At 51.3% G+C, this 27,827-nt stretch overlaps 10 protein-coding genes across 10 annotated transcripts; 4 read left to right on the top strand and 6 right to left on the bottom strand.

Moving 5' to 3' along the window:
* Positions 1–2,294: 2,294 nt before the first annotated feature.
* On the bottom strand, positions 2,295–3,272 carry N7473_004656 (uncharacterized protein; the record flags this gene model as incomplete). The annotated part of the gene is made up of 1 exon (XM_057150596.1): positions 2,295–3,272. One exon carries the CDS (start codon positions 3,270–3,272, stop codon positions 2,295–2,297), a length of 978 nt encoding a protein of 325 aa, XP_057010706.1.
* A 967-nt stretch (positions 3,273–4,239) lies between these two features.
* Positions 4,240–7,398, bottom strand: canA (putative cullin binding protein CanA; the record flags this gene model as incomplete). The annotated part of the gene is made up of 2 exons (XM_057150595.1): positions 4,240–4,656; positions 4,714–7,398. The coding sequence occupies 2 exons, from the start codon at positions 7,396–7,398 to the stop codon at positions 4,240–4,242; spliced, it is 3,102 nt and encodes a 1,033-aa protein (XP_057010705.1).
* Positions 7,399–7,595: 197 nt separating this feature from the next.
* Positions 7,596–8,189, bottom strand: N7473_004654 (ribonuclease P Rpr2/Rpp21/SNM1 subunit; the record flags this gene model as incomplete). Its single annotated transcript, XM_057150594.1, has 1 exon — positions 7,596–8,189. The coding sequence occupies one exon, from the start codon at positions 8,187–8,189 to the stop codon at positions 7,596–7,598; it is 594 nt and encodes a 197-aa protein (XP_057010704.1).
* A 487-nt stretch (positions 8,190–8,676) lies between these two features.
* Positions 8,677–10,944, top strand: N7473_004653 (RNA lariat debranching enzyme; the record flags this gene model as incomplete). The annotated part of the gene is made up of 3 exons (XM_057150593.1): positions 8,677–8,724; positions 8,807–8,908; positions 8,971–10,944. 3 exons carry the CDS (start codon positions 8,677–8,679, stop codon positions 10,942–10,944), a joined length of 2,124 nt encoding a protein of 707 aa, XP_057010703.1.
* A 750-nt stretch (positions 10,945–11,694) lies between these two features.
* N7473_004652 (RTP1/Tango6 family protein) lies at positions 11,695–15,200 on the bottom strand (the record flags this gene model as incomplete). Its single annotated transcript, XM_057150592.1, has 2 exons — positions 11,695–14,440; positions 14,488–15,200. The coding sequence occupies 2 exons, from the start codon at positions 15,198–15,200 to the stop codon at positions 11,695–11,697; spliced, it is 3,459 nt and encodes a 1,152-aa protein (XP_057010702.1).
* Positions 15,201–17,955: 2,755 nt separating this feature from the next.
* zpr1 (zinc finger-containing protein ZPR1) lies at positions 17,956–19,403 on the top strand (the record flags this gene model as incomplete). Its single annotated transcript, XM_057150591.1, has 2 exons — positions 17,956–18,081; positions 18,135–19,403. The coding sequence occupies 2 exons, from the start codon at positions 17,956–17,958 to the stop codon at positions 19,401–19,403; spliced, it is 1,395 nt and encodes a 464-aa protein (XP_057010701.1).
* Positions 19,404–19,908: 505 nt separating this feature from the next.
* cyp5 (uncharacterized protein) lies at positions 19,909–20,621 on the bottom strand (the record flags this gene model as incomplete). Its single annotated transcript, XM_057150590.1, has 3 exons — positions 19,909–20,022; positions 20,081–20,527; positions 20,610–20,621. The coding sequence occupies 3 exons, from the start codon at positions 20,619–20,621 to the stop codon at positions 19,909–19,911; spliced, it is 573 nt and encodes a 190-aa protein (XP_057010700.1).
* A 164-nt stretch (positions 20,622–20,785) lies between these two features.
* On the top strand, positions 20,786–22,508 carry N7473_004649 (uncharacterized protein). Its single transcript, XM_057150589.1, has 2 exons — positions 20,786–21,139; positions 21,215–22,508. Exons 1-2 carry the CDS (start codon positions 20,955–20,957, stop codon positions 22,395–22,397), a joined length of 1,368 nt encoding a protein of 455 aa, XP_057010699.1. The 5' UTR covers positions 20,786–20,954; the 3' UTR covers positions 22,398–22,508.
* A 177-nt stretch (positions 22,509–22,685) lies between these two features.
* On the bottom strand, positions 22,686–24,123 carry N7473_004648 (queuosine 5'-phosphate N-glycosylase/hydrolase; the record flags this gene model as incomplete). Its single annotated transcript, XM_057150588.1, has 4 exons — positions 22,686–23,089; positions 23,150–23,381; positions 23,439–23,593; positions 23,652–24,123. The coding sequence occupies 4 exons, from the start codon at positions 24,121–24,123 to the stop codon at positions 22,686–22,688; spliced, it is 1,263 nt and encodes a 420-aa protein (XP_057010698.1).
* A 1,128-nt stretch (positions 24,124–25,251) lies between these two features.
* Positions 25,252–27,796, top strand: N7473_004647 (E1 ubiquitin-activating protein ubaB; the record flags this gene model as incomplete). The annotated part of the gene is made up of 10 exons (XM_057150587.1): positions 25,252–25,311; positions 25,403–25,573; positions 25,708–25,944; positions 26,001–26,125; positions 26,180–26,244; positions 26,306–26,585; positions 26,639–26,817; positions 26,872–26,984; positions 27,050–27,393; positions 27,454–27,796. The coding sequence occupies 10 exons, from the start codon at positions 25,252–25,254 to the stop codon at positions 27,794–27,796; spliced, it is 1,917 nt and encodes a 638-aa protein (XP_057010697.1).
* Between the last annotated feature and the right edge of the window lie 31 nt (positions 27,797–27,827).

The raw sequence follows: 27,827 nt of genomic DNA, 5'->3' as shown, positions 1-27,827 counted from the left end.
TTATATAATCTCTATGATAAAGGTCCTGCGGGAAACGAACAGCTGAACGATTTATCTTCCTATGTTCACATAACGGCAACTGTGTTAGAAGAAATCGGCAAAGTCTTCGAAGAAGAAAGCAAATCAACGAAGCCCCTTATATCCAACAATGCCATTACGACTGCCACTGAAATTGTCACTCGGTGCTCCGGGACCTTCAACACCTTACAGGAAATGGCCAACAATGCGCAGAAAAACACAATGGGGCTTCTGATGCTTCCTTGAAGAACCTCACGCCTCAAATTGCTACAAACGAGACTGGAGCAGTCGAAGATAGACCTCCAGCTGATGATGCAAATCATCCTCTATGCCCGGTTAAAGCATAAGCCTCGGTGAGAATAACTTGGTCTCGCATTTTTGTTTCCATTTTGGTTGACGGAGATCGTCCAGGTCATCTGAGGATAAATTCAATCAACGTAAGAGTATTGAATCTATAATCGAGGAGCGCAATGCCGCTCATAGGAGAGTTATTCATGCGGCACAGGTGGATCAAAGGACATCAATGGCGTATGTGACACATCTAGTTCGTTTTTTTTACCTTGGGAAGTGTTCAGATGCTTATCTGGAAAAAAAAGTCCCCAAAATTTGATTGCCCTTCAAAGGCCCGAAGACAATTACCAGAGCAGTGGATGGCCTTCGGAATGCCATGCAGAAGCGGTACGCAATATAGGGGGGCCAAATAGTGCAACTAGCTCTGCTACGTCATCAAAGCCACGAGTTGAGAACGGACAGCGACGACGACATAAAAGTGATCATTATAAAAACAACGATCCTTCAAGAGATCCCAGTCCAGACACACCTGGAGACGCCCAAGTCTCTTACTGGCTTGCATTGTCAGTGGTATGCTGTCCATGTTTTTCCGCAGGTATTCAACGACTTTTTCGTATGACTCGCCGATCATCTTCTTCTCAATCACCGCATGATATCTCGTCAAGTACTCTGCAACTGTCAACATCTCACCAACAACCCATAGAACGGAGCAGAGCCAATCTTAACGATAGAACCACTCAGTCTGTTTCTAACACGGGCGGAAGACGCAAAGTAGCTATGCTTTCCCCCTAGCCAGTCGGACCTTGGCTGCAAAGGCGCACACCACGATGGAAGATTCGGGGTTTAATACTGCGGAGAGAACATCGTTCCCCGAGGTCCCGGGCGAACACTTCCGAAATAAAGACCTGCTAGATATTACGAATGCCTACAACAACTCACTAACACCTCGCCGAACGCGAGCTTCGCAACGCTTAGATTCCGAGGTTGATCGGCTGCTTCGTGAATGGACCACGATATATGATGTATTGGTACCACTGCACGAAGAGGGTGCCGGCGATGGTTATATGAACTCTAGAGAGAGCATAGGTGGACACAAATGTATTTAAATATCCTAGTTATAGATACATAATATCTTCAAATCAAGACTGGTTATGGATTTTACGGATGGTTAGGGATGAACCATGCTACAACCTGAAGTTGCATAAACGAGAGGCACAGAGGTCACGCCTGTGTTGTCATCGGCTTATTTTGTACTATACCATCATACCGGGTGTAATCTTACATCACGTGGTAATGTAACACACACGACGCATTTTACTGAGCCCTTAGTTTGATGCGGCTCGCTCAATAAATTATCTGCGCTAAGGTCTTTGCGGTGGGGCCGGGAAAGAGTTTCTCAGTGTGTATCGGTCAAGCCGATTTCGAGAACGACTGTAACAAGTACTTCGCCTTGTTGTCATCGCGCAAGATTCACCAACCAGGAGCTGCTTTCGCAACAAAGTAGGTTGTCATACCCGGTCGCACCCTGTGGTTATTATATTCCTGCAGGGTCATTCCCGCCTTCGAATGCTATAGTATAGATCATGAGTTTGATTCCAAATAAACAAAGCCAGTATGTACTGTGGAGCGGTCAAAGGTGGTTGACTTAAGCTTAACTCTATCTTGGTTCTCGAATCCGTCAGCTGTCATTACCTGGGCCCAACAGTCGTCAGATTTGGACCTGGAACCCGAAGATGGCCAGGGTTGTCCATGGCTACATTTACGTTGTTAACATCTAGTTACTCGGGTCTGCCGACGGGCATCTACAAGTCACCTCACAAAACAAATAAGTTTTACGTATTCATTCGAGTTACAAATTCTCAACATTCAGCACTATCATATACAATCTCCATCCTCTCTCAACCCTCACACCATCCGTACAAACACACCATCACTCCCAGTCATAACCATCAATTGACCCGCAAACACCACAATATATCAACAAATCAATGCTTCAGGGTCAACACACCCGGGCGGTAAGGCAGGGTATTGTAGTTTGAGGAACTGGCGTTCGGGTCACGTCCCTGATACAAGAACTGCAGATTGCAGGGATCAATAGTATTAGTCTGATCCGGGTTATTGCGAACCAAATCACCATGACTAATATCATTCGTCCAAGTCGCACCGCTGTTCGCCTTTCCAGCAAAAGGCTTACTCTCAGTACCAGCCTGAACAGTCCAAGCCCCGCCGAGACTACTCGCGGTGAAAGAGCGGAAATATCTTCCATTGGCACCCATTGCCTCCACAATCATCAGGTATTTATTCTGTCCCGAGACGGTGTACACCTGCACAGCCTCGAAGAGATTGTTCGTGCTATCGCTCAGCACAACTTCATACGCGCTGCCGAAAGAGCCCGGGAAATTGCCGATGGGCATGCTGGCGCGGTAAATCTTGCCGTTGTCGCCCGCGAAGAAGAGGTACATGTTGCTTGAGTCGCCGATGACGGTTTGATCGATGACACCCGTGCTGCTGCCGGAGATGCTACCGGTGAAAAGGGCTTTCTCGGAGGACCATCCATTTGCATTGGAGGGGTCGCTGGAGGTGCGGTAGGTGAAAGCGCTGGATCCCCATTGGTAGGCGAGGATCCAGATGTTTTTGGGCGAAAAGTAGAACAGTGTCGGGGCGACGGCGTTGTTGCTCATTTGGTTCTGGCTGGCGGAGCCCATGTTGGACCAGTCGGAGAAGAGGCCAAAGTTCATCGAGTGGTAGTTGCCGGAGGTATCGGCGACGGAGGCATAGACGAGATGCTTGCCATTGTAGACTACGTTGGTGAAGTCTTTGATGGCGGCCCAGCCGGATTTGGGCTGTGCGAGGGGCCCGGTTGAGGTCCAGCTGTAGGTGGATGGGAGAGCGCAGCTTGCTGCCGCGGTGCTGGCCGATGCTAGCAGCAAGGCGATGGATGACCACAGGTCTGTAGATCTCATGGTGATGGTTTGGAATTGTACAAGAAGGATTTGAGTTGGATAACAGAAAACAAAGCACAATGGCACACCTTATATACCTTTTCTTTCTATCGCCAAGCGAACCCCTCGACAATGAACTTAGCCATTGATTCATCCAAACGAGAAAAACAATGTCTTGGACGCATCTAACCACGGAGTACCCCAATGTTTCATCAACTCATCCGTCGGCATATGTCCAGTTAGAGCTTAGCCGATTTTCTTCAGCAAAAGCTGACGAGACCCTGATTAACCGGTGAAATTGCGGGGAAAGGTCATCTTGCAACACGGGGCGTGGCCGACCCATCGGGGTTTTACCTTTCTGGATACCTCGCCGAACCGGACTCCATGTCGATCATTGGCATTGGATCATTAGACGGTCCCTTTGACATCAGCCCAGGCAACAAAGTATAATTTGCCTCGTGGCGTCGGGTAAGTATGCCGGGTAAACAGCTAACATTATGGTTAACATTTTCATTGCAAGCGATGGATAGTTAATGCAAGCCACGGTGTTAGCACGTGGACGCCCTCTAACAGGGGGAATAATTTGAAACACATCGCCGTGTCAAAACAGTCCACTTGGCACCTGCAACTTCTTTGAATGAGGAATTATTGCCGTCGTGCCAAAAGTCTCTTTAAGGGGTTCTGTAGATGGGCGCAATGGTGGAAAACTGAAGCAGCTGAACGGATGACTGTGTGAACCAGCTCCTCAGGCTTGAGATCATGTGAGCTACTACGAGAGTCTAGGGGGTTCTTATGAGATGGTTAATCAAATGCTGAAGCGTCTGATTGCGAACTACTTCATGATAATCTCATAACCGGGGCAGAATGGACTCGCTTTTATGAGAATTTCACGTTACATAAGTCATGAGTCTCGCCTGGAACCCGCCAAAAGCGACAGGGGCTAGCTAAGATATTGAATGCGGAAATTGGGATGAGCCCACGTTTCAGCTCAGAACTCCGAGTCAAGAGATTGCCACTGCGATGCAAAAGTCTTCCGGACCCACTCCATGTACCCCTTCCACTTGTGCAGCTCACTCGAGGCCTCCGCGCCAGGGAAGGCTTTGCTCAGCTCCTTGGTGGTCTTGAGGATACCAAGCGAAGCCTCCTGTGCCTTCTCCAGCTCCTGCTTCACGGCATTCTCCTTGGGCTTGAAGGAAAGCACGGTGGTGTAGCGCTCGGAAAGCGCATCAAGGCGGCGTTCGGTTTCCTGGGGAGCGATGATGACCAGCTTGGAGGTCATCAGGTTGCTAATGGCACGGATGTCTTGCTCGTCTTCAACACCAGCGATCACACGATCAAAGATCTCGGAAATGTGGCTGCGGGCAAAAGTGGTGTCCAGGGAGGCGTAAAGGGTCTCGTAGGCGCTCTGGTTTACAAGTTAGTATGGGCAAGGCATGAGATAAGAACATAGGATGGGACATACCTTTCGCAGGTCTAGTCCGTCGTCGACCTTGTGCTTGAACGGACCCATTTGCACCTCGCGAATCAACTCGGGCTTGATCTGGGTATCACCAAAGACAGCGGGCAACAGCTCACCCAGGTGTGGAAGGAGCAGGTTCATCTTGTTGTGGATGGCGGAGTTGAGTGTGGTCAACGCAAGACGATGGTTACCCAGGTCGCTGTCGCTCAGCATGTTGGTGAGCAAAGGCACCATCGACGGACGCAGGACATCGTTGTACGCATCGCTGGAGTCAGCAAGGGTGTAGCGGAAGGCGGAGATAACCACACCGCGGACGACAGGGTCGGAGCTGTTCAGACAATCCCGGAAGTGTGGAATGTAGTTCACGGGGTCAATCAAAGCTAGACGACCAACGCACTCGGCACCAACCGCACGGTTATCTTCTTCCTCGGATACGACGAGTAGTGCCTGCCACAGCTTGAGTGCAGTCGGGGCAAGATCTGGTCGCACGACTTCGGGGTGTTGAAGCAGCTCTCTCACCGAGTGCAATAGAAGGTAGCTTTGTGAATTAGATTTGTCGAGACCATTGAGGATAACAGGGAGGTAGCTCTTGACACTTCCCGCCGCTGCATTACCAAGAGCAGTAGCCGCAGCCAGACGTACATGGTCTGAATTGGAATCGAAGTGTGCAATGAAAATTTCAGGAGTCAGCGCACACTCGGCGCCCATGCGCAATCCAATCTCACCCAGAATTGCAAGGGCAAGGCACTTGCGGCTGTCATCCTTGGCAGTACTCAGTTCATTCGAGAAGTCGTTCATGGTAACACCAAGGTTTGGTCCACCGTGTACCAGAAGAGTGCCGATAGCCCGACCGACGACGGAGGAGTCTCCAGTAATACCGACATTTTGCAAAAGATTCTGCATCAATTGAGCACCCGCACCTTCATCACCAATAACCTTCACCAAGAGGAGGAGGGCCTTCAGGACGGTACCGACAAGCGGTTGCTTGACGATGGAGCAAATTGAGAGGATCAGGGCCTCGTTAACAAGCGACTTCGAGTTTCCGGGGACGAGCTTGGCGACAATGATCAAGGTCGGCGTTAGAAGATGGAAATCAGGAGCGGACAACAGTGGAAGAAGAGAGCCCTCCAGTTTGGTCATGGTAGTGGGGCTCAGCTGTGATCGGATGCTGGAGTTCATGGCAACACTGCGAAGAGCCTCCAGGCATGATCCTCGCAAAGCACGATCCGACTTCCTAAGATTGGATCCAAGCTCGAGGATAATCTCGTTGACCCAATCCGCACTGACGTCCTCGGAACGGGTGGCGAGAACGACAACGTCGTCAATGGCGCGCACAGCAGCCAGGCGGGTGGTCTCATTCTTGACACGGTCCACCAAAATGGAGAGACCCTTGGCTCTGTGATCCGCAGACAGGTACTCGGTACCCCGTTCGCCCGATGTCAAAGCCAGGATCACACCAAACACATGAATGGCTCGCTGGCGAACTTCCAGGTCGGCGCTAGTATCGGTAATCCGGGCGAGAACAACCTCGTAAAGCTTCTCCAGTTGCTTGGCAACCTCGGGGGTATTTGCAGATGCACGAGGCGGGGTCAGGGCCTTCACAATCTGCTCCACGGCTCCAAGGGCCTCACTGCTGACCTTGTAATTGCGTTCATTGACGGCTCCGACGACTCCCGGGACCAGAGCAATGAGGAAAGGGAGTAGGGCATCGGACAAGTGAGTCTCGGCGATGGCAGAGATAAGGCCAAGAGTCTCGATCTGAAGGGAGCCAGCGCTGACAGCGGCACCCGAATGAGCAGCCGAGCTACCGGCTAGGGAGGAAGTCTTGAGGGCGTCGGCAATAAGATACTCAATCTGCTGAAGATGATCGGCCAGTCCACCGTAGCGAACCAAGGAGAGGCTCTTTAGAAGTACCACGGCAGCCTGCCGCAAGGGCATGGAGGCCTGTTTCCAGGCCTTCACCAAGCTCTGAACAATCAAGGGCACGGAACGGGCGAGATCGGCCTGAGGACCCGACTTGGGAGAGGAGGGAACGACGGGCGAATCGATAGCGGAGGAGGTCCCGGCACTGGGTTCAAAGTCGACCATGCTGGCATCACTGTCTTGACGTCTGCGCTTGCGGGAGTTCTTCGAGCCACCCACGGTCTCCAGGAAACCATTCGAGGTGACAATGACGGAGCCTTCACTTGTCTTGTGTACCAGAGCCGTCAAGGTTGAAATCACTTCCATCTTCACGCTTTCCTCCCGTTCACGGCCGATCCGAGAAATCAAGGAGGGTGCGATCTGCTGGTAGAGGGTGACATCGTCCAGGGCACGGCTGCGGCCATAGGTTGAGATTAGGGAATAGAGTAGCTTGGCAGCACAACGTCGAACTTTCCAGCTCATATCATCAATGTCACTGTATCCGTCTTCCTCTTCAAAGTCCCCAAACTCGTCGTCATCCAGGTCAGCGGTGGCATCGTCTTCACTGCCATCATCCTGGGTTCCGCCCATCTCCTCATCATCTTCCATTTCGGCGACATTGGGATCGTATTTTAGGAATCGGAGGGCAGCTTGGCAGGCGTTGGTGATGTACGGCTGCATCTGCTGGTTGCACGAGCTAATCAGGGCCTCCAGCGTGACGAGCGCCGTCTCACGGAGCTCATCCGCCTGAGGGTCGTGCTCTTCCGCCTCGGAATAGACCGACATGGTGGAAAGTTCCAGAGAATGAATATTAATCGATCAGGCGAAGCTTGTCGATCAGGTGGAGTGGAATTGGTCGAACCAAGCGAGCACAAGCTTGGAGAAGTTGGAGGGAAGCTGGAGCTGCCCCGCGGGAGATCGCCAATCTCGGAAAAACAGGTTATGCCGGGTCCGAGCTCGCAGAGCCGCGTGGAAGTGTTTTTTCACTGCAAAAAGTCGAAAAGGTCAAGAGAAGGTTGATTGTTCTTTTTGGCAGCCAGCAAAGCTTGCAGACCACCTTGCTTTCGAGCCTTGGCTCTCTTCTTGCTATTGGCGTTATCGGCTGTCTTGAGGGGAGCTGATTCGGCGGTGGTCGAAGAAAGAGCTTGCGGAGTTGAAGACTCTACCGGAGTAGATCTGGTGGTAGTAGGGATTGGTGAAGCAGTAGATGTAGACACACGCGATGAGGCCTTAGGCAATGGCTTAGTGGTTCGTTTGCGGGGATGAATAGTGCGTTGATTGCAGCGCAAACACTTATAGACCGTTGCGCCACCAGCAGATGCTGTATCCAGCTTAGATATCACTCGAGATTTGGCTTTTGGCGTGACCTGAGTAACTTGAGAGCATTTAGACTGTCTAATACTACCACATCCTCCACAATGATGTTTCTGCTGGCGGACATTAAGCGGTTTGAACTCGTCGTGCAAGATATGCGTATGTACCGAGAACATATGCGCGGCTGTAGATGGGCTCTGCGAGGCGAGCAAATTAGCCGCCTCACTGAGAAAGCGCAATTGTGGGGCCTCGGGAGGTGCCATTGCCTCGATAGGAAGAATCCGGGGGAATTAATTTCGTGGAAGCAAACCAATAGGAATAGATGATGGGAGAAGTGCCCGGAGGATACCAAAAAAAAGGCGGCTGGTGTTTGCTAGTTGAGAGCGGAAAGTGGTAGATTACGGGAGATTCCATGTTTGCCAGTTTCCCCAGGCCCACAATCCCGTGATAAGGCTACGATCCCCGTTTTGTTCCTAGAACGGAAATATCTTGTTTGCCTTCAAGGCAGGCCCAACTAAGGCAGCAGTCTTCTTCGCGCTTCCGTGGACGATTTTCGCTAGCTTCCATCGCCCAATCCCTCGAATATCTAAGCTTCCTTTCCTCCTGCTCCTTCCACTCCTTTCCTCTCCCCATCAACCCTTTCATCCTGGATGTTTCCTCTCCGTCCCTGTTTCGATCTCTGTCTGCACTGTTCCTTCATTTATTGATTGAATTTCACACATCGTCCACCTGACATCACTCTCAGACAACATGGAGGTGTCTGAGATCCAAGGCATCCGTGTTGCCGTCGTTGGCTGCGTTAGTTTTCCCAACTCTCCTCTCACTTCATCCCATTCTTCCAGATGAAAGGGAACCATAATACTGACTATCGTCCCTACAGGCCCATGGCGCATTCAAGGAGATCTATGATCTCCTGAAGGCCGAGGCTCAGGCCAAGGGCTGGGAGACCATCGATCTGGTCATCATTGGCGGAGACTTCCAGGTTAGTTCCATCTTAATTCTCTCATTTTTGATTCAAAGTCGACTCACTCTGACCTGAAACAGGCGCTCCGGAACGCAAACGATGCAGCTTGCATCTCTGTTCCTGCAAAGTACAAGTCCATGGGCGATTTTCACGAATTTTATGAGGGCACGAGCGTCGCCCCATACCTGACCATCTTCTGTGGTGGGAACCATGAGGCCAGCAACTACCTCTATGAGTTGTATTACGGCGGATGGGCAGCCCCCAATATCTACTATCTCGGTGCCGCCAATGTCGTCAAGTTTGGTCCGCTCCGCATTTCGGCCATGTCCGGAATCTGGAAAGGTTATGATTATCGGAAGCCGCATTTCGAACGCCTCCCATACAATGGAGATGACTTGCATAGCATTCATCACATCCGTGAGCTGGATGTTCGCAAACTGTTGCAAATCCGGACTCAAGTGGACATTGGTCTCTCTCACGATTGGCCACGCGGCATCGAAAATTATGGCAATCACCAAGAATTGTTCCGCAAGAAGCGCGGGTTCAGAGAAGATTCCGAGCACGGGAAACTTGGAAATGTCGCGGCTCGTGACGTTCTGGATCGCCTCCGACCAGCCTTTTGGTTCTCCGCTCATCTCCATGTCAAGTTTGCCGCCACCGTGCCCCATGACGGGGTCACCCTCAAGCGCGTCCCTCTCTCTGCCGACCAACCCACCGTCTGGGCAGTTCAGGCTCAGACTGCCGCCGATTCCCCCAAGGGGGGTTCCAGCACCATGACTTCTCCGAATCCCACCTCCTCTGGCCATACCACATCGGACGAGCGGGTGACTTCGATGACACAAGCTATGGTCAGCAACAAGATCCTACCAGCCTCGGGTACCAAAGAGAACAAGCTGAACGCGTGGAACAACTTCGCCGCAGGTGGTGCGTGTGCGTTTGAGGCCCAAGAACGCATCAAAATTGAGGATCACATTGCGAATTTGCGTCGCGAGAATGATGTGCGTCACGAGAGAGAACAGGAGTTAAAAGCAAAAGCCCAGAAGGACGAGCCAGCTCAATCCAATGTCGACCAGCCCGCTCCTGGCATCAACCAGGACGAAATTGACTTAGACTCTGGCAGCGAGACCGGGAGGGCTGTTTCCGGGAACCCCTCTCCCGTCAAGGCCAACCAGGACGAAATTGACTTGGATTCTGGCAGCGAGGCCGGGAAGACTGCTTCGGGGAACCTCTCTCCCGTTAAGCTCCCTAAGCTGAACATCGCCTCCTCCGACGGATCTTCAGACCCCCCTGCCAGTGAGCCTCTCCTTGATCGCGCAGTCGCCGAAGGCCTACGCGGCAAGCTTCCCGCCAGCTTCTCCCACCCCGTCGCTGCCACAAACCCGACTCACAAGAAGACTATCCCAACGGCTATCGCCAACAAGGTCACCAAATTTCTTGCCTTGGACAAGCCCCATAACAGGGATCCATTTATGCACCTGGTGAAGGTCAATCCCGTCAACCCATCTGGTGATCATCCCCTGCCCGGGCCATTCCGTCTAGAGTACGACAAGGAATGGCTTGCAATCACCCGCGTCTTCGCTAACGATCTCGTCCTGGGTGATATTACTGCCAAGGTTCCCGCCGATCAGGGCGAGGATTATTACCTCAAACGAATCCTTGAGGAAGAAGAATGGGTCGAACAAAACGTTTTCAGGGGCTGGCCACACGAAATTCCCTACAATTTCCAGCCTACCGCTCCCAACTTTGATCCATCCGTTCCCCTTACGAGTGTCGAGCAACCAAAGGAGTACACGAACTCCCAGACAGCTGAGTTCTGCAAGCTGCTTCAGATCCCTAACCCCTTTGATCTTCCCGAGGCCGACCGCCAAGCAAGAATGGAAGCCGGACATCGTCCTATGCGTGCCGGCCATGGTGGTCGCGGACACGGCGGCGGTGGCCGTGGTGGTGGCCATCGTGGCGGTGGTCATCGCGGTGCTGGTCGTGGGCGTGGCGGCCGTGGACGCGGTGGTGGCCGCGGACGAGGTGCCAGTCATGTGGATACCCAATCCTCTTGATGATGAAAATGCATCTACCAAGTTTCCTCAATGTTCCTCATATCGGTCGGACGGGTTACGTGGAGTTTAGCGCTCTGCACATGGCGTTTTCCGGTCTTTTTTGTTCCGATCCAGACCTTCGATAAGGAATTTCTGTGATCCTTACAGATTCCCATTTCCTTTTGTGTCGGCCTTCGTGGATCGGCTATCATCTTGTTCCCCCATTTCCCCCTTGGGTCGGGTCTCCGATCGTCTCTTCATCCTTTCGGGAATTTGATGAAGACCGTTGCGGATCTGCCTGATTACACATCCCCTTTCCCCATTGTCCCCTTTGGCCGTCTCTTCGTTGACCTTCCCATCCTTTCGGGACTTTGTGGAGATCGTTGCGGACCAGGCTAGTCACAGAATCCCCTTTCCCATACCCCCTCCCTCTGAGCGTGCCCTCGTGAACTTTTGACGATCTTGTTTCCCCTATGTTTCCTTGGCCGGGTCTACGTTAATCCTTGCATCCTTTTGGGGATGTTTGAGGACCATTTCGGACCTAGCTGGTTCATGGACGGATAGCATGTGGTGCAAATGTACTCAAGTGGTTTTTGATATGTCTGGTCTTAGAGCCAGTAGTGAACGACAAAAGTCCAGATTGGAAACTTTCTATGAGTACCTAGAATTGTAAATTGTATAAGGTTGTCCGAGTGCCACCGTACTACTAAAATGGATAGAATGGATAGAATGGATAGAATGGAGTGCTCGAATATCTTGACCAGTACATGCCTACTCAATCTCTTCAATCCGCGGCCTCCCAGAACCTCTTCCAGCCAAAGGATCAACACTCAAACCCGCAATATGATCCCCAAGCTCCAGTCTCGGCTCTCTATCTCCCTGAGCACCAATCCCCCACATCAACGACTTCTCCATCCAAGCCTCTAAACTCTCAATCAGCACACGCAGATGCCCCCGCACAATCCCATCCGTCTCCACACTCTCGACAAACCCAAGCGTACGCAACATACTCGGGATATTTCCAACCGTCGATGGACCACGCGTGTGACTAGGACCTGGAAGCATCCCGTCATCCATGAGGGAAAATCCAAATCCGATGTCCTGCCCGTTTTTAGCTTCTCGTGCCGTGTCAAGGGCCTTAAGAATATCCAGGATGAGGACTACACTGGCGCGCCGCAGGATTGCGCTTTCTGGAGCGGGTTCGAGCGTGAGTGTAGCTAGGGCTAGGTCTACTGAGGAGGCGATGATTGCAGGGCCAAGGCCGAGGATGTTGGTTTGGACTGCGGAGGCGAGGATTGAAAGTGCTGAAGCACGTATGCGGAGGTCTTCGGGTTGTTCATCCGCAGACGCGCCGGTACCCCATGCGGCGACGATAGCTGCGGCATGGGCGTTTTGTTCAGGGGTTTCGTCTTCCGAGTCGGAGTCAATGAGTTCTGCGAGATTCGGCAAGCCCAATGCTTTCTGTTTTCGCTCCTCGCGCTCTTTGAGTCTCCGTTCCTTCTCTTCTTGTTGTTGGCGTGCTTGTTGGGTCTGTGGTTTGTGGCCGCGGCGGCCGGCGACGGCGATGATACCTTCGCCGAGGATTTTGGCTGTTTCTCCGGCCAATGCTTCGCCTAGGTCTTGTGCTGTTCGAAGGAGTGATTCGCCGATTTTCAGGCGTTGGTCTAGGGTTCGATGTTCGCTCTTGTCGGTGTAGTTGTCTACCAAGGTCTTGACGACTGTGCGTGGGTGGCGTGAGGCAAGTGTGCCGATGAGTTTGATAGCGTTGAGGTAGATGAATTCGTCATTTGCGGTAGTCTTAGAGACATCGGTGATGATGGAAAGGAGGAGAGTTAGAGTCGACGGGATGTCTAGCACAGGGGACGATTTCATGATAAGTTTTGATAGGAGTGAGAATCCCTCTGCCTGGACTGGGGGCAGCTCTGAATTGAGATTTGCAAGTGCCTGTCGATGTGTTTCGAGGTCTGTGATGTGCGGCGGTGCTGGTTTTGTATCATCGTGCTCTGGAGATGCAAGCTGGATTTCCAAGAGCATGGATGAGGTGGTTGCTGGTTTTGATAGTGCACTTGGGAGGAATGGAATGAGCTGGTCTAGGTGCTCTTTAATCGACTCAATGAGTGTTTTCGTCTCTTCTGAGATAGCGAACTCGGGAGATGCAAGAACCGTTGACAATAAGCTGAAAGCAGTCGATAATGACTCGGAGGTTTCTTGATCAGCGGCGTCGTCTTTATTATGGGTGTCCTCCGGTACAATGCTGGCAAGTGATGATAGTGAGACCTTGTCGGCCTTTTGTGATCGTTTTGTTGTTTCTTTGCCGCTAAATGTATGCAGCTCTCCATCAATGACTTGCTTTATGAGTTCCAAAACTCGCAACGGATGCCGTGACAAAGTGTCTCTGAAATTATCGAGCAGCTTCTCAGCCACCTTTGCGCAGACGAGCTTCTTCATGATGTTTTCAGAGTCGCCAATTCTTTCGGCTTTAGCCGAGGTAGGGTCGTGAGATTGAACGAGCCAGGACTGGCTAACGTGCAGGAATATATCACCAGTCCGCTCCTCGGTACTCGGGTCTGAGCCTAGAAGGCTAACAAACAGATCCACTCGGCTTTGCAGAGAATCCATTAACTGGATGACATCGGAGCGATAGCTTTCAGAGCCTGTCCGTCTTTTCAAGGCCACTCGCCCTTGCGAATCTTTGGTATAATCCCAGGCTAATCCTCCGTCCCATAGCAGATTATCAACCAGTTTCTTTAGTGGTTGTACGCCGACGGATATGCTGAAATATGTCTGCAGAAGCGCCATAACCTTTTCATGGGTGTCCGTCAATTGTTGTTGTTGAGAATAACAAGCCAAGCCCCAGAGTGGCAGTAGAATGGGATACACGATTCTCTTGACAAGTCCGGGATTCGGATGATGCAACGCGAGGCTTTTCAGCCTTTCGAGTGCGAGATCGATGATGTCACCCTCGACGACTATGCCTGATGACGATTGTTTTCCAGGCTTGGAAGAAACTGATCCTCCACCCTCGGTTGGACATGACAACCAACGGATTGAAGAATGACCAAGCTCCGCAGTCAGCGCCGCAAAAACTGGCTCAATGAAGATAGAGTGACCTATAGTCCCCGGGGCACCGTAGGCACGCTTTCCCAGAATACCATTCCCAATGACATAGGAGGCAGTTCTCTTCAAGTCGGGATCATCCCCATCGAGTAGCTCCAACAGTTGTGGAGCGATAGCATTGAAGTATGTTGCTGGTTCAACATCCTGTGGGACTGACGAAAGTAGTCTTGAAATCTGCATCATGCCCTGCACCGTGAAATGAGGACCGTTGGATGGCTCTTGGGCTTCTTGCCCAAGAGTTGGAGCAACTTGCGACGCAATGAATAAGATTGTGTGTAAAACTCCACCTGGTCGCAGTGGCACATGAGCAATCTGCTTCGAGATGGTTGACTTGAACCAGACTGCGGTATCTGTCTGGAGGAATGCAGAGAGAGTGGGTAGGAGAACTGAGCTTGGAGTGCTATACTTCGTTAGTCCTATCCAGCGTTGTATCATGTTAGAACGTACTCATCAATAATCTTGAGGAGCGCTTTTTGGTAATAAACCTTGGACTCCGAAGCGACAACATTGGGGTTGGAGGCAAGATCAGCTGATCCACTGATGATATCACTTAAAATGCGACCCCGAATGATAGGCTGAATGCTATCTTTGTCGTCCAAAGTGATACCAAGGATTGTTTTCATGATCTGATTAAGAAGAGCCTCATCATGTGGCACACTGCTTGCAGGCACCGAAGTCTGCTTTGCAATAACTCCGGCTGGCAGGACCGAAATGACTCTCTGTTGCAATGGAATGCCAACACCGGACGAGAGAGATGGGTAAATTCCCTCCAGGGAGATCAGATCTAACAACGCATGGATCATCTGCCGGCGCTTCGCGTCTTCGAGGTCTGAGTGTTCGACCTTGGTTTGGGGTTCCTGCAACAGGTCTTGATGGCTCACGGGCGTGACAAATGCATTGTGAATTGCACTGAGTATATCCAATGCCTTGCTGACGACGGCCGTTCTAGCAGCCTTGTCACTGGCTGGTTGGAAATCCAAATATTGGCTCAATATTTCCACGAGGGATTTTCCTTGCGATCTTTGGATCTCATCTACATCATCGTTAGCTTTGTATCGATAAAACGGGAGGTGCGGGATCTGCATGCCTCTGTCGAGGACTGGGTTCAAGAACCCACTGGCGGTGTTAAACGCATCCCGAATCTGCTTTGAATCACTCATCTTCTGGAGGCTGAGCTTGCTTCAGACCCATAATCCGGAATCTCAAATGTATGCAAGTAGCAGCTTCTGTTTGCCTGCCAGAGGCAAAGAGGACCTGGTCTTGGCGGAGGGCATCAAAGTGATTACGTGATCACCCAGATATATTGCTTATGTAATACGCGTCTTACACGTGACCACGCGGGCACGCAGCGCAGCTACCGTGCATACCAAACATCCTGGCTCGGCTTCTCTTCCCTCTCATAACAGTCTTGCTTTATTCAACTCCCCTCAACACTATTGACAGATACATTCTTGATGGTCATGTTGATTCAGCCTGTCATTTGGGTCGATCTTGTTCTCTACGACGTCTTGTCAGCCCGAGGTTCTATTTACACGCGTCCAAGTTCTTATCGCGTCTCTCATTGGTGTGGAGCCACCAAGTCTCTCGCCTTCCGAGGCACCTTTGCACAGCACTTCCCTCCTGGTATCAGCTGTTTACAGCTGCCTAACCCTAAGCCTATCTCAGTCGGATGTCACTACGACAGCAGTCTCAAGGGCAATACTTGACGAATACTACGACTAGTCTAGTCGGTCTATGATGGACTGAACAGGTGAAAGTTATTCGATTTGTCCAGAGCCTTCACGCGCACAAAAGACGGTTTACTATGCACGTGTCTACAATGGACGCCGCGTCGGTTTTCCCATGCTGGACCCTTCATGTTGGTCATAACCGGACGGTTGCTCTATGCTTTCATCGACAGGATATCTTAACAGGAACAACGTGGGTGGAGCACGTCGGACATCTCAGCATGGAGATTGTCCTTGGGGGCATCCACGACAGTGTGGCAGATCGAAATTAAGTGCGACGTTCTGGTCTCGAAATCCCGGGGCATCTCCTGGTCTGGTTCAGAGTCTCAGCGCCTAGAACACAACAGATACCATCACACACAGCCGTGTCGCCGACTTTCAGACAAATCCACTCGTCAGAACCAACTTCATATCCTTGATTCTACCCAGGCATTTTCAAGGTTCAAGTTGCCGCGAGGTTCTTCTGCATTGTCTGGCTTCATGGTTCCTTGATACCTATCAAGGTCTATGGACTGTTGTCCCGTTCCGGCTGGCAATGTTTCTTTCCCTATCAGTCTGATGTTTTGTGATCTTGTTCGCCTGCACTTCTTTTTGGCTCTGTCTACATCGAGCTGTCTGCCATCCCGCGCGTACTCCCACAATGAAGATACCTGGGTATTTTGCCCCCACTTTGCGCCTCTGAGTCCTGCCATCCAGCTTTCAGCGAGCTAGACACCTTGGATTACGGCACCCGCCACCTGATCCGACTTCTTCGGAAGGTCCTGACCGCCCCTGTCAACCATCTCTCTGCAATGCATTTTGTAAATCGATTGATGGGCGCCGACTACCTCAATGATGACTTTCCCTCATCGTTGATCCTTCCTTTGGGAAGATGGAAGCGGTTTTTTCTGGATGTTCTTTGTCCGCTTCGTTTCATGCCCTCCTGTCATGTCTTCGGGCTGAGCAGGGAGGAAACAAAAACTTGTCCCCGAGGGTACTGTGCTACACACGAGAGATTGTCTCCACATTGATGATGAGCCGCTATGAGATACTGGCGAGTTTGAGCAGATCCGAGGAGATGGAACAGTCTTCAAGGTTGATTCGATGGGTTGGATTTGCATGACCCACTCTCGATTTGTTCTTGCAATGTGTCGGGACGTTGCATCGGCTAGAATTTGTCCACTGGGTCTTGCTATGGCTCTACTCGTTCTTCAACACCTATCTTATCACTCTCGTGAGTCGCTCAATCCTTAAGGAACTCAGATTTTCTGATTGGAACCTGGGGTATTCGTATCCCCCGTTTGCTTGAACTACGGTTCTATCGCCGCCAGCTTGGCTTGTGGGGCTCTGTCGGTTCGAGTATGTGGCACTTGGTAGGGCGCTGACGTGGGACCTCTCTCGAGTGAGGATCAAAGCTCTGGCTTGTCCACGTTGCGTTCTGCCGCCGTATACTTTCGGCGGAGCCTTGCATGTTGAGTTAGGTTGGAATAGAATCCGAAGCAACGGGGGGAATCACTTCTTCTTCCAGTCGTCAAGGAATTTCCTGTGTGGCTTGGGGATTGAGCTTCTCTGGGTCTGTGAGATGGGAGCAGAATGCATGGACATGGCAACGATCCACGGACGGCTGCTTTCTCTACTTCGATAGGGGAAGTGGCCCCGTTTTTTTTTTCTTATAAGTGCCCGCTCTTACACCTGATTTGCCTGGATACGGCTAACTATCGATGCAGAGAACTGAGCCAGCCTTGACGACAAATTTGACAGCCTTCAGCATCACAATCATTGCCATCTCGCAGTTTACCTCTTTCGCGGCTTCATTTCTTCGGCATACTGACTGAATGATTGGTTGGGGATTGCCATACCCATACCATTTGATTGGGAAATTATTATTCTCGAGATACAAAGGAATTGCAGATACTCATTTGAGTTAGATCCCGAACTTGTTCATCCTATACAACATAGTAATTCGTACTTGCGGATACCTCTCCCGTTGTGCAAAATGCACAATTAGTCAGCCGCATAAACCCCTCCATTGCACAAGCCCCCGCCACGCAGAACAAAAAGGAATCTTCCGGCGGGCGCTGGAGATTTTTTTGACGATAAGAAAATCAAGTTGCTCTCCGCCATTTTCCCGCTTCTCGTCCCACTACCCCTGTCACTCTCCATTCAGCAATTATCTGAGTGACTTTCCAGTCATTTAATAGTTTACAACATGTCGACCGACGCCGACAACAGTGCGCAAGAGTCGCAGTTCCAGAACATCGGCGATCTTGTCGAGCGCAATGACGAGACCGGTGTCATGAGTGTGGAGTCGCTCTGCATGAACTGCCATGAGAATGTATGTGATTATGGTCGCTTGGATAAGCTTCGTACTGACTTATGACTGCATAGGGAATTACTAGAATCCTTCTCCTGCGCGTGCCTTTCTTCAAGGACATCGTGGTTGACTCGTTCTACTGCGAGCACTGCCACTTCTCGAACAACACTGTGAAGCCTGCCGGCCCCATCTCTCCCCTTGGTTTGAAATACACCCTGGATGTGAACAACCCGAACGATCTTCAGCGTCAAGTTATCCGATCCGATGCTGCCACATTCAAGCTCGACACTCTCGGAATTGAGATGCCAAAGGGCGGAGAGATCAGCAACGTGGAGGGAATGATTCAGCGCATGCACGAGTCCCTCTCTGGCGAACAGCCTCTGCGCAAGGAGCAGGCTCCTGAGCTTCACGATGCTCTTGAGCCTCTCATCCAGAAGCTGCAGGATATCCTGGACCGCAAATTCTTCCCCTTCACCATCACCCTCGACGATCCCACCGGAAACTCTTGGATCGCACCCAACCCCAGCGACAAGACCAACTACCGCCGCGTGGAGTACCCCCGTTCTCACGAGCAGAACGAGGAGCTCGGTATCACCGCCGAGCCTACTGAGCAGGCTGCTATCAGTGCAGTTGATATGGGCAACCCCGAAGATTCTGAGATTGTCGATGGCCAGGTCTATACTCTGCCCGCAGAGTGCCCTAGCTGCACTAGGCCTGTTGCCCTCCGCATTAAGAGGGTCACGATTCCCTACTTCAAGGATGTCCTGATTATGGCCAGCTCTTGCGCTCCGGAGGATGGTGGCTGTTCCTACAAGCAGAACGAGGTCAAGGTCGGCGGAGAGATCCCCGAGAAGGGTCGCCGCATCACCCTGCGCGTGGAGAACACCACCGATCTTAACCGTGACGTGCTGAAGTCTGGTACCTGCGCTCTGCACAGTGAGGAGCTCGAGCTTTACCTCGGCGCTTCTTCTATCTCTAGCCGCTTCACCACTGTGGAGGGTCTTCTTACCGATATGCGCAAGCAATTGCACGGAAACCTCTACGACCTTGGCTCCGGAGGTGGTGACAGCATGGACACCTCTGATAAGGAGAAGTGGAACCGGTTCTTCGAGCGTCTCGACCAGGCCATCAGTGGCGAGCTGAAGTTCACCATCACTCTGGAAGATCCCCTAGCCAACAGCTACGTCCAGGATCTGTGCTCCCCCGCTAAGGATCCCCAACTCGAGGTCGAGGAATACGAGCGTACCAATGAAGAGAATGAGGAGCTTGGCTTGAATGATATGAAGACTGAGGGCTACGAGGAGGATGCGAAGGCGGAGGCGGAGGCCGAGAGGAAGGCATAAACATCTGCCATCGGTTGCATATATTCCCTCTTATCATTGTGGTAACAACTTTCGATATCCTATTGTTATGATGCATGGCGTCTTTTGGTTGGTTGATTTCTTTTTGTCGATAGATATCCGTTGATGTGTTGATACAAAAAGCTTTATACATTTTTATGATATTGGTCCTGTATTGTAGTTGCCTTTCATCCTAAGGAAGAGTTATAGATATTTCCATGTGAAGGTCAAATTCGTCCATGTGTCATGAGCTGTAGACCCTGATTCAGTGAGCTCAATTGAGAGCCTTTCCAGGTAGGAGATGTCGCTTTCGATTTCGAGTGTGGCGAATGGGTCGCCTGGTGTGACACAGCCCATGGTATTGGGTAGTAGGGATGATGGCGATTGCAATTCGCAGGCCTCAAGAAGATCTGGACCAAGAGACTCGGCTATCGGTCATGGACGTTGGGCAAAATTGTTCAGTTCCCAGGGGAGATATCGATATATAAAAGTGCCGAAATCTTCAAGATCACGTAGCGAACGGGTTCGCATGAATCGTAACACGCTTGATCTTAAGAGGCTCAAAGTCATCTCCCTCCTTAGGCTGAGACACCTTGCCCTTCTTATCAACCTTTGCATTCGCCTTCTCCAACTTAGAAAGCACATCTCCCCCCCTCATCTTGGGCACTCAAATTCAACACCTTTCCAAAAACAGTACTCGCCCCGTCAAGATGCGGCGCCGGCGCAAAGGTAATAAAGAATTGGCTCCCGTTAATAGTAGCGCCAGTTGCGTTTTGCGAACCCGGCGCCGTCTTATCCTTAACCGGGCGAGAGGCCATGGACAAGATACCGCGCGCATTGTGTCGCAGTGCAGGGATGTGGATTTCTTGGTTCAGCGCTGAGGGGTGGTATATGGATGTGCCGCCTTTGGGGATCTCATGGGAGAGCATGGGTTTGGTGGTGGTTGACTGTTGCGCGGCTGGGCCGAGGGAGATGTCGCCGCCTTGGATCATGAAGCCGGGGATGAGGCGGTGGAAGGGGGTTTCATTGTATGCCCCGCTTGCGCAGAGGGCGATAAAGTTCTCGGCTGTTTGGGGGACTGCTTCGCAGAATAGCTCGACCTTGAGGTCGCCTTGGGTGGTATGGAGCTTTGCGGACGGAGATGTTAGCGTACCGTTTGGAGATTGAACTTCTTGGGGGAGATGCCTTCCTCCAGATCTTTGTACTTACAGTGACAGACATCTTGAATCAGGGTGTCTCTGTGTTCGAGGATCAATGACCAGCTAGAAATCGAGAATGTGAACTTGAAGTCGATCAATGCGGGCGAGCCTCAATATCGCGCTTAGTCATGGCATGCGCCGGAGCCCTGGAACGGTTGCTGGGAATTGTTTACGACCCTTTCGCAACAGCATTTGCAGGAGAAGACGCCGGCTTTACTCTAATTGACGTCAAGGATTGCACGAATTGCTCAACTACTACTGTGCCTGGTCACTCAATCGACACCTTCCTGTTTCTCCACGCCGAATAGCTCCCTTTCCGTCAAGGCTTGCCAACTCCTCTGCAGGCACATCAACAATGAATAACCGGCCAGTCGAGCAGGCCCTAGGCACCCTGGTCCCGACTCATGCCGGCGAATTGCCCCAGGAGCTTCTCAGCTTAGCTTTGAGTCTTGTTGCGCAATCCCGTGCGTTCTCCGCCAGCTTGAAGCCCGACGAAGAGATCGCTCGACCCTACGCTTGTGCGGAGATTGCTTGCAAAAAGTATGTTTAAAGTCCTGCGCTCCCCTCGAGTCCGATTTAAGAGGCATTGATATACTAATTAGCTTGTGAATACAGGTTGAGTCGAGCTCTCAAACTTCCTCCTCTACTCGGCCGCCCACCCTGTCCGCCGCGCGTTTACAAGAAGCTCTACACATTCCTCGACAATTCCCTTTCCGCCAGCTCAGCAGGTATCAAGCGCTCTGCAAATGGCTCTGTGCCCGGAACACCCTCAAGAGCCGGCTCTACACAGACCACTCCTACGAAGACAGGGAACACCCCTTCCAGAGTCGGGCCCACACCTCGCGGCCTCCAGAACACACCATCTAAATCAACTCCTTTGAAGCGAAGTGTCAGCGTTGCGAATAAGCTCGGCTCGCCATCAAAGTCGACACGAAAAGTAGCCCCTAAACAACCCAATGGACTTTCCAACTCAACAATCATTCCAGATGCCCCAGCCTGGGTGATGACCGCGATTCGTACAGTCTGCAAGACACTTTCAACGCCCGCACCACGAACAACCAGCTTGTCCCGACCTCCAATTTCAAGGACATTGCCTCCTCACATCTTCTCCGGTGTCTCATCCATCCTCTATCTCACGGCAAGCATGTCCAATGACGAGGAAGGAATGGATGAAGAGACCCTCGAGTTTCTGGAACCAATCGTGTCCATTCAAGGGAACGAGGACGATTTCAAGGAACTTGTCTACGCAATGATCGTCGCCGTCTACTTCATCGTACTAGCACGGCGACGAAACCCAGCGCCCTCGGCAGACGGCGAAGTGGCCAATACCGAAGGACAAAAGATGGACAAAAAGACATTCACCGAGATGCGTCAGACCGCTTTGACCAGCCTCAGTCTCCCCAACGACAGGCGGCATCGTGACGATGTCGATCAATGGATTGCATTGATTATGGAACAAGGCTGGGCGAATGGCAAGGAATGGTTTGATAATATCCCGCTTGCCGGTGAATTGCACGGCGAGGACGAGGAGGGCAATTCATACCGCCATCTTGATGAGGAGGATGCCGCGTTCAGGGGTGTCAAGTTGCCCAAGCGCAATGATGGCTCCGCTGGAGTTCGCACGGGGCAATCCAGCAAACCTGTCCATGGCGGGCTCTTGCCTGGTCTGGGTACTATGATGCAAGATCGGGTGGATTATTTGAGTGAGGATCGTCGGGAAGATTATATTGAGTGGAAGGCAGATATCTTGGCTCGCATTGAGGGTGCGACTCCTCGGGCTGGCCGTGCTACTGCGTGAATTGTGTTATCGAGGCGGAGTACTGGGAGGAAATCCGCGCTAGAATGAATATGATACCCTTTGCAATGAAACAACCAAGATGTTCGGTATATTTGAAACGTGCGACAGGATGATCTATTGATAGAAAGTCTAATATCTATCTATGCACTGTATCCAACAAAATGGAGAATGAACCAACGAAAGAAAAGGAAGGAAAAGACTATGTAACCAGGCGCCAGGCTTCCAGAGCCCATGATTAGTGGTATCAAAACGCCATAACCCGCGAGCCAGAGCCAAACCCGGTGCGCCTTAATACCAAATGCTCCGAGTCCGATGGTGCGGGATGCTCTCGTTCTTCTCCTGCTCTAGGTTCTTCATCGTATCATACAAAAAGAAGTCGATCAAGATCGCATTGATGCCGTATGTCTTGGGTGGTTGTTCAATCTTTTCGGTAATTTCGACGCCTTCAAGAGCGTCCTGGTCGTCGTTCTCGACAGATTTGAAGACGCCCTTTTTGCCAGCAGATTTGACTTCTGGGTGCCGTTTCTCAATTTCCCGCTTGATCAGCTCCACGCACCAGATGCTGGTGCCGCGGAGTTCGATCTCCCAGTTTGAGCCGGGCGTGATGGGCTTCAAGCTGCGGATGTGGGACTCTAAGGAGGGGGAGTAGCGCATGCAGCCCAGTTGGTGCAGCATCTGGGGGATGCGGTAGTCTGGGAATCTTGTGTTAGAGTGAGGCTCGTGAGTTACTAGGGTGATCCGATGGTACGTACCGGCAAACATGGTGATTTTATCAATGTCGCGGAACTCGCCAAAGTCTTCGCCGTTGAAGCAGGCCCACAGATCTGCAACGAGGATCTGGGCGCGCTTGTACAGCCTAACTCTCCTTCCATTGAACACTGTTTCGTCGCGGAAACAGTCGAAGTTCTCTGTGAGGAGGTTGACAAGGCCGGCGGCGGAGTAGTCGGCGCTGTCGATGCAGTTGGCAAAGCTGCCTCCGAACTCCTGGAGATATGGGTCAGCGTAAGGTGAATATATATAAAGGAGGAGTGGGATGTTTACATTGCAAAGAACTTCGCCAGCCTCGCGCAAGCACTGTACTCGCTCTTTGAACATGGGCATCTCTTCATCTGTGGCGGAGCGGAAGACGTGCCGGAGGACCTCCGCCGTGCACTCTTCTTCGTTCACCCAGAAATCTGGCGTGGTAATCGGGATATCTGTGATGTAAGTGTTAGCCCATTCTCCTAACACTGGAAGTATAATGATATAGCATACCTTCGTCAAGAGCCCGCTGAAGAGCAGCGACCAAACTCCAATACCCGGTCCACCGCTTCCCCCTATACTCAATAGAAAACCGCTTCGACTCATCCGTCTCCTCAGACCAAAAGCTAAAATTCAGCAGATCCATCGTAAAGATGAAATCAACCGTACTCTCATCCTTAGTCTTCGGATGAAGCTCATGCTCCGACCAAGTCTGCGTAGAATACGCCTTCTTCTGCATCAGCCGCCATATCGTCTCGGCCGCCTCCTTAGTCTGGGCCGGGTTGAGAGCCACGTCAATGGCATTGTCGAACACATATTGGGCATTCTCCAGCACCTTGGTCTCGGGCGGGAGATTCTTGTTCTGTTTACTGCCCAATCCGAGATGCTGGCGCAGCAGCTCGAGCAGCTCTGGGTCCGCTTCGTCTTCGGAGCCAGAGTCCACGGGGTCGTTTCTCCTGGGTGTGTTTGGATCCAACAAAGGCATGGTTGCTGATTGTAGATAGATCAAGCGCACTGGGAATATTGAAAGGGCAATTGAGGTGTTGACGTGGATGGTATCTTCTATATCTCGTGCTCCGGCGAGCCACTTTTGTGATGTGCGACAGGGGACCAGATGCAGGGCCTGGTGGATCGGCCAAGAGGCGAATTCCGGTCTACGCTGGTCAAATTTCCGTCGTAGTCGAAGCTGTAAATTCAAAGCCTCTCAATCTGTGCAGTAGCCAGCCCTTGAACTATCACCGTCTTCAACCGAGAGGAATTTCTTTGTCGCCACGGCGAAATTTCATCGAACCCCGGACTCTGAGGCTTATTACCTAAGCATGGTGTCGCCGTCCATCGGTCGCGATCGATACATCGAATAATTCCATAAGACCTGGATCTGATAAGTGAGATCATTTTGAATTGCTAGAAGAATAATCCATATCAGATGCTTGGTGGCCTCTATTGGCTTTGAGAATCCCTGTTTGTGACTTCTTTGCTCAAGCGAGCCCCCAGGTAGGGTCGAGTGGTCCTTCCCAATGAGCAGCACATTTCCCTCCAAACAATGATAGAAGCCATTTGATACCAAGCCTATGAAAACAATCACCGCGATATATACTGCAGAACATCTGAGACTACTAGGTTCTAGGACCTTAGACTTCATTGAGCGTGGGGGCTAGGTAGAACGCTAGTAGCATAGTAACTCCAGTACGAATCCGCAAGTCTACACGGCGCATCCATAGGGAGTGATTTATTGCAGGCAATCGCGCATGCAGAAAAAGAAGGAAACTCCCTGTCCTCTGACAAACGCTTAGCCAAGAAGAACCACTACTCTGGCAAGTTCCCAAAGATAAAAGAGAGTCGGCACATTCCATTCGAACTAGTGGTGGTCGATCATTTTATCCAGTTGCGGCTCCTTGGAAGCTCTGCCGTCATCGCCATCGCACCTCACCTCGGCCTCTGCTTCCGGACCTCACGCGCAGTTATCTCTTTGTCTTCTTCTCTCCCCCTCCTCACTACCAACTCTCTTCTATTTGCTGGCATATGCCACAATTGGCATGATACTGCAGACCCAGTGATTTTCTACCGATTCTCTTTGCGATTGCTTCATCCACCTACCTGCCCGCCCGCCGCCATGGGAGCCAGCTCTATCAAGCGCTCCCTTGGAGTCGACCTGACGAACAAGATCAAGGAGGTATGGCCCTTTTGATGATGGGGAACGAACACAATTTGATGAATATGAATGCTTTGATTGGATGCTGACCCTATATGCTCTCCGTTCTTAGTCGCGCGTACTCCTGGTCGGCGCTGGTGGCATCGGTTGCGAGCTACTTAAAAACCTCGTCCTTACCGGCTTCGGCGAAGTCCACATAATCGATCTGGATACTATCGACCTCAGTAACCTGAATCGACAGTTCCTCTTCCGCCATGAACATATCAAGAAGCCCAAAGCCCTGGTGCGTTCCATTCCACCTCCATGCGCAAACCATCGTTCCCTCCCTTCCTTACGAGAACACGCTCACCCACTCTGCGCCAAAGCCTTACTACGAATAACGAACCGATGTGCTGACACTGGAATTATGGCTCATAGGTTGCGAAAGAAGTTGCGCACAATTTCAAGCCTGGCGCTAAGTTGGAGGCCTATCATGCGAACATCATGGACCGCCAATTCAACGTGGATTGGTTCAAGACATTCAACATTGTTTTCAACGCCCTGGACAACTTGGCGGCTCGACGTTATGTCAACCGGATGTGCCTTGCAGCCGGTGTGCCTCTGATCGAGAGTGGAACCACCGGCTTCAACGGACAGGTCCAGGTCATTAGAAAGGTTCGCTGCATCTACACACCAGCGCTTTACAGTGAAATTCGTCCTAATGACCACAGGGTGAAACCGAGTGTTACGATTGCAATCCCAAAGCCACACCCAAATCCTTCCCCGTCTGCACCATTCGTACTACACCATCACAACCCATCCATTGCATTGTATGGGCGAAGAGCTACCTTATGCCGTATGATACTCTCAATCATTTCCCTTGAATTCGCATGCTGAAATGATCATTTAGACAGCTTTTCGGGGCAAGCGAAGACGAAGAGGCTGAGCTTGATACGACAGAGAACGCCGAGAATGGTAAGTCCATTGACAAGACAAGCCAATGTGTGCCTAAAGCAGTAAGACTGACTCTGAACAGCCGAAGAAATCGCGAACCTGAGGAAAGAGGCAGAAACTTTGAAAGTGATTCGAGAATCCATGGGATCTGAGGAATTCTCTAAAAACGTGTTCAAGAAGGTCTTTGAAACCGACATGGAGCGACTTCGTGGCTTGGAAGGCATGTGGACGGAACGCGAAGCGCCAAAAGTACTGATTTTCGACGAGCTCCAAGAAAGCTCTACGTCCACCAAGCTTCCAAATTCGAATGGCGATCAGAGCGAGTGGAGCATGGAGGAGAACTTTGTTGTTTTCAAGGACAGGTGAGTCGGTTTCGTGCCCTATCTTCCACACAATGATGCTAACTTGAAAGCAGCTTGGATCGCCTAAGCAAACGTTTGAAGGAGCTTCAGGCGAAGAATTCACCAGACGACCCTGAACCAATCCTGACCTTTGATAAGGACGATGAAGATACCCTGGATTTTGTCACGGCTACGGCAAATCTACGGGCAGACTCCTTTCACATTGGTCGCACATCAAAATTTGATACCAAGCGTAAGTTGAATTGCATCGAGTCTTGCCAGGATAATCCAAACTGATGATTGACAGAAATGGCGGGTAACATCATCCCCGCTATCGCCACTACCAATGCAATGACTGCTAGTCTCTGTGTTCTTCAATCCTTCAAGGTGCTTCAAAACGATCTGGCACATGCCAAAATGGTAAGAGACCCATATCTCGTGATGAGAGTTGTGCCTTGAAAACTAAACTTTGCCGCCCATTGAAGGTTTTCCTTGAGAGATCTGGCCCACGTGCAATCAATTCGGAAAAACTAAGACCCCCTCACGCCGACTGCAGTGTATGCTCCATCGTGCGAGGGGGTATCTCAGTCGACCCAAATGCAACATTGCAAGATCTTGTGGAAGGCGTGCTCCAGCAGGAGCTTGGCTACACAGAAGAGATGTCTGTCCTGACTGACGAGGGCGTTATCTACGACCCTGAACTGGAGGACAACCTCCCTAAGAAGCTATCAGAACTGGGAATAAAGAGCGACTCTTCCTTGATTATCAAGGACGAGGATGACGAGGAGAAAGATCCTCGCGTCGACCTAGAATTCAGGGTTGTCGAAAGGTACGTGCAATTCAACGCACTATTGCTGAATCGTTGAGCTAGATGCTGACAGTTAACTAGAATTGAGCCGTTGGAAGATTCGAAGCCAGTTACGCTAGTAGAGCCTCTCGACATACCACGCCGGTCCAGGAAGGTCGAGCCTGAACCAGACCTTCCAAGCGTGATGAACGGTACATCGACCACCGGTAAACGCAAGCGTGAAGGCGAAGACGAGCCTTTGACGAACGGTCATGTTGCTAAGAAAGTTGCTGGCGAGTCAACACAGAACGGTAACGAAGGTGCGGTCGTTATCGATGATGCTGAGGGTATCGCCAAGGAAGTTGCTGGCGAGTCAGCACAAAAAGTTGATGAAGATGTCGTCGTCATCGATGATGATGAGGGTGCTATCTTGATCGACGATTAGAGTCCCATCTTTTTGGCGCATGCGGATGGGT

This window comes from Penicillium subrubescens (genome assembly GCF_028828155.1).
Source record: "Penicillium subrubescens strain IBT 31985 chromosome Unknown utg000003l_segment0_segment0, whole genome shotgun sequence".
In the NCBI taxonomy this organism is placed as follows: domain Eukaryota; kingdom Fungi; phylum Ascomycota; class Eurotiomycetes; order Eurotiales; family Aspergillaceae; genus Penicillium; species Penicillium subrubescens.
This window is presented reverse-complemented; position numbering and strand designations above follow the sequence as displayed.

What these genes read in the sequence shown, in the direction of transcription:
- N7473_004649 (XM_057150589.1), top strand. Translation starts at nt 20,955, where the DNA reads ATGAATAACCGGCCAGTCGAGCAGGCCCTAGGCACCCTGGTCCCGACT. An exon ending in GCGGAGATTGCTTGCAAAAA is followed by an intron (nt 21,140 to 21,214) that starts GTATGTTTAAAG and finishes TTGTGAATACAG; the next exon opens with GTTGAGTCGAGCTCTCAAAC.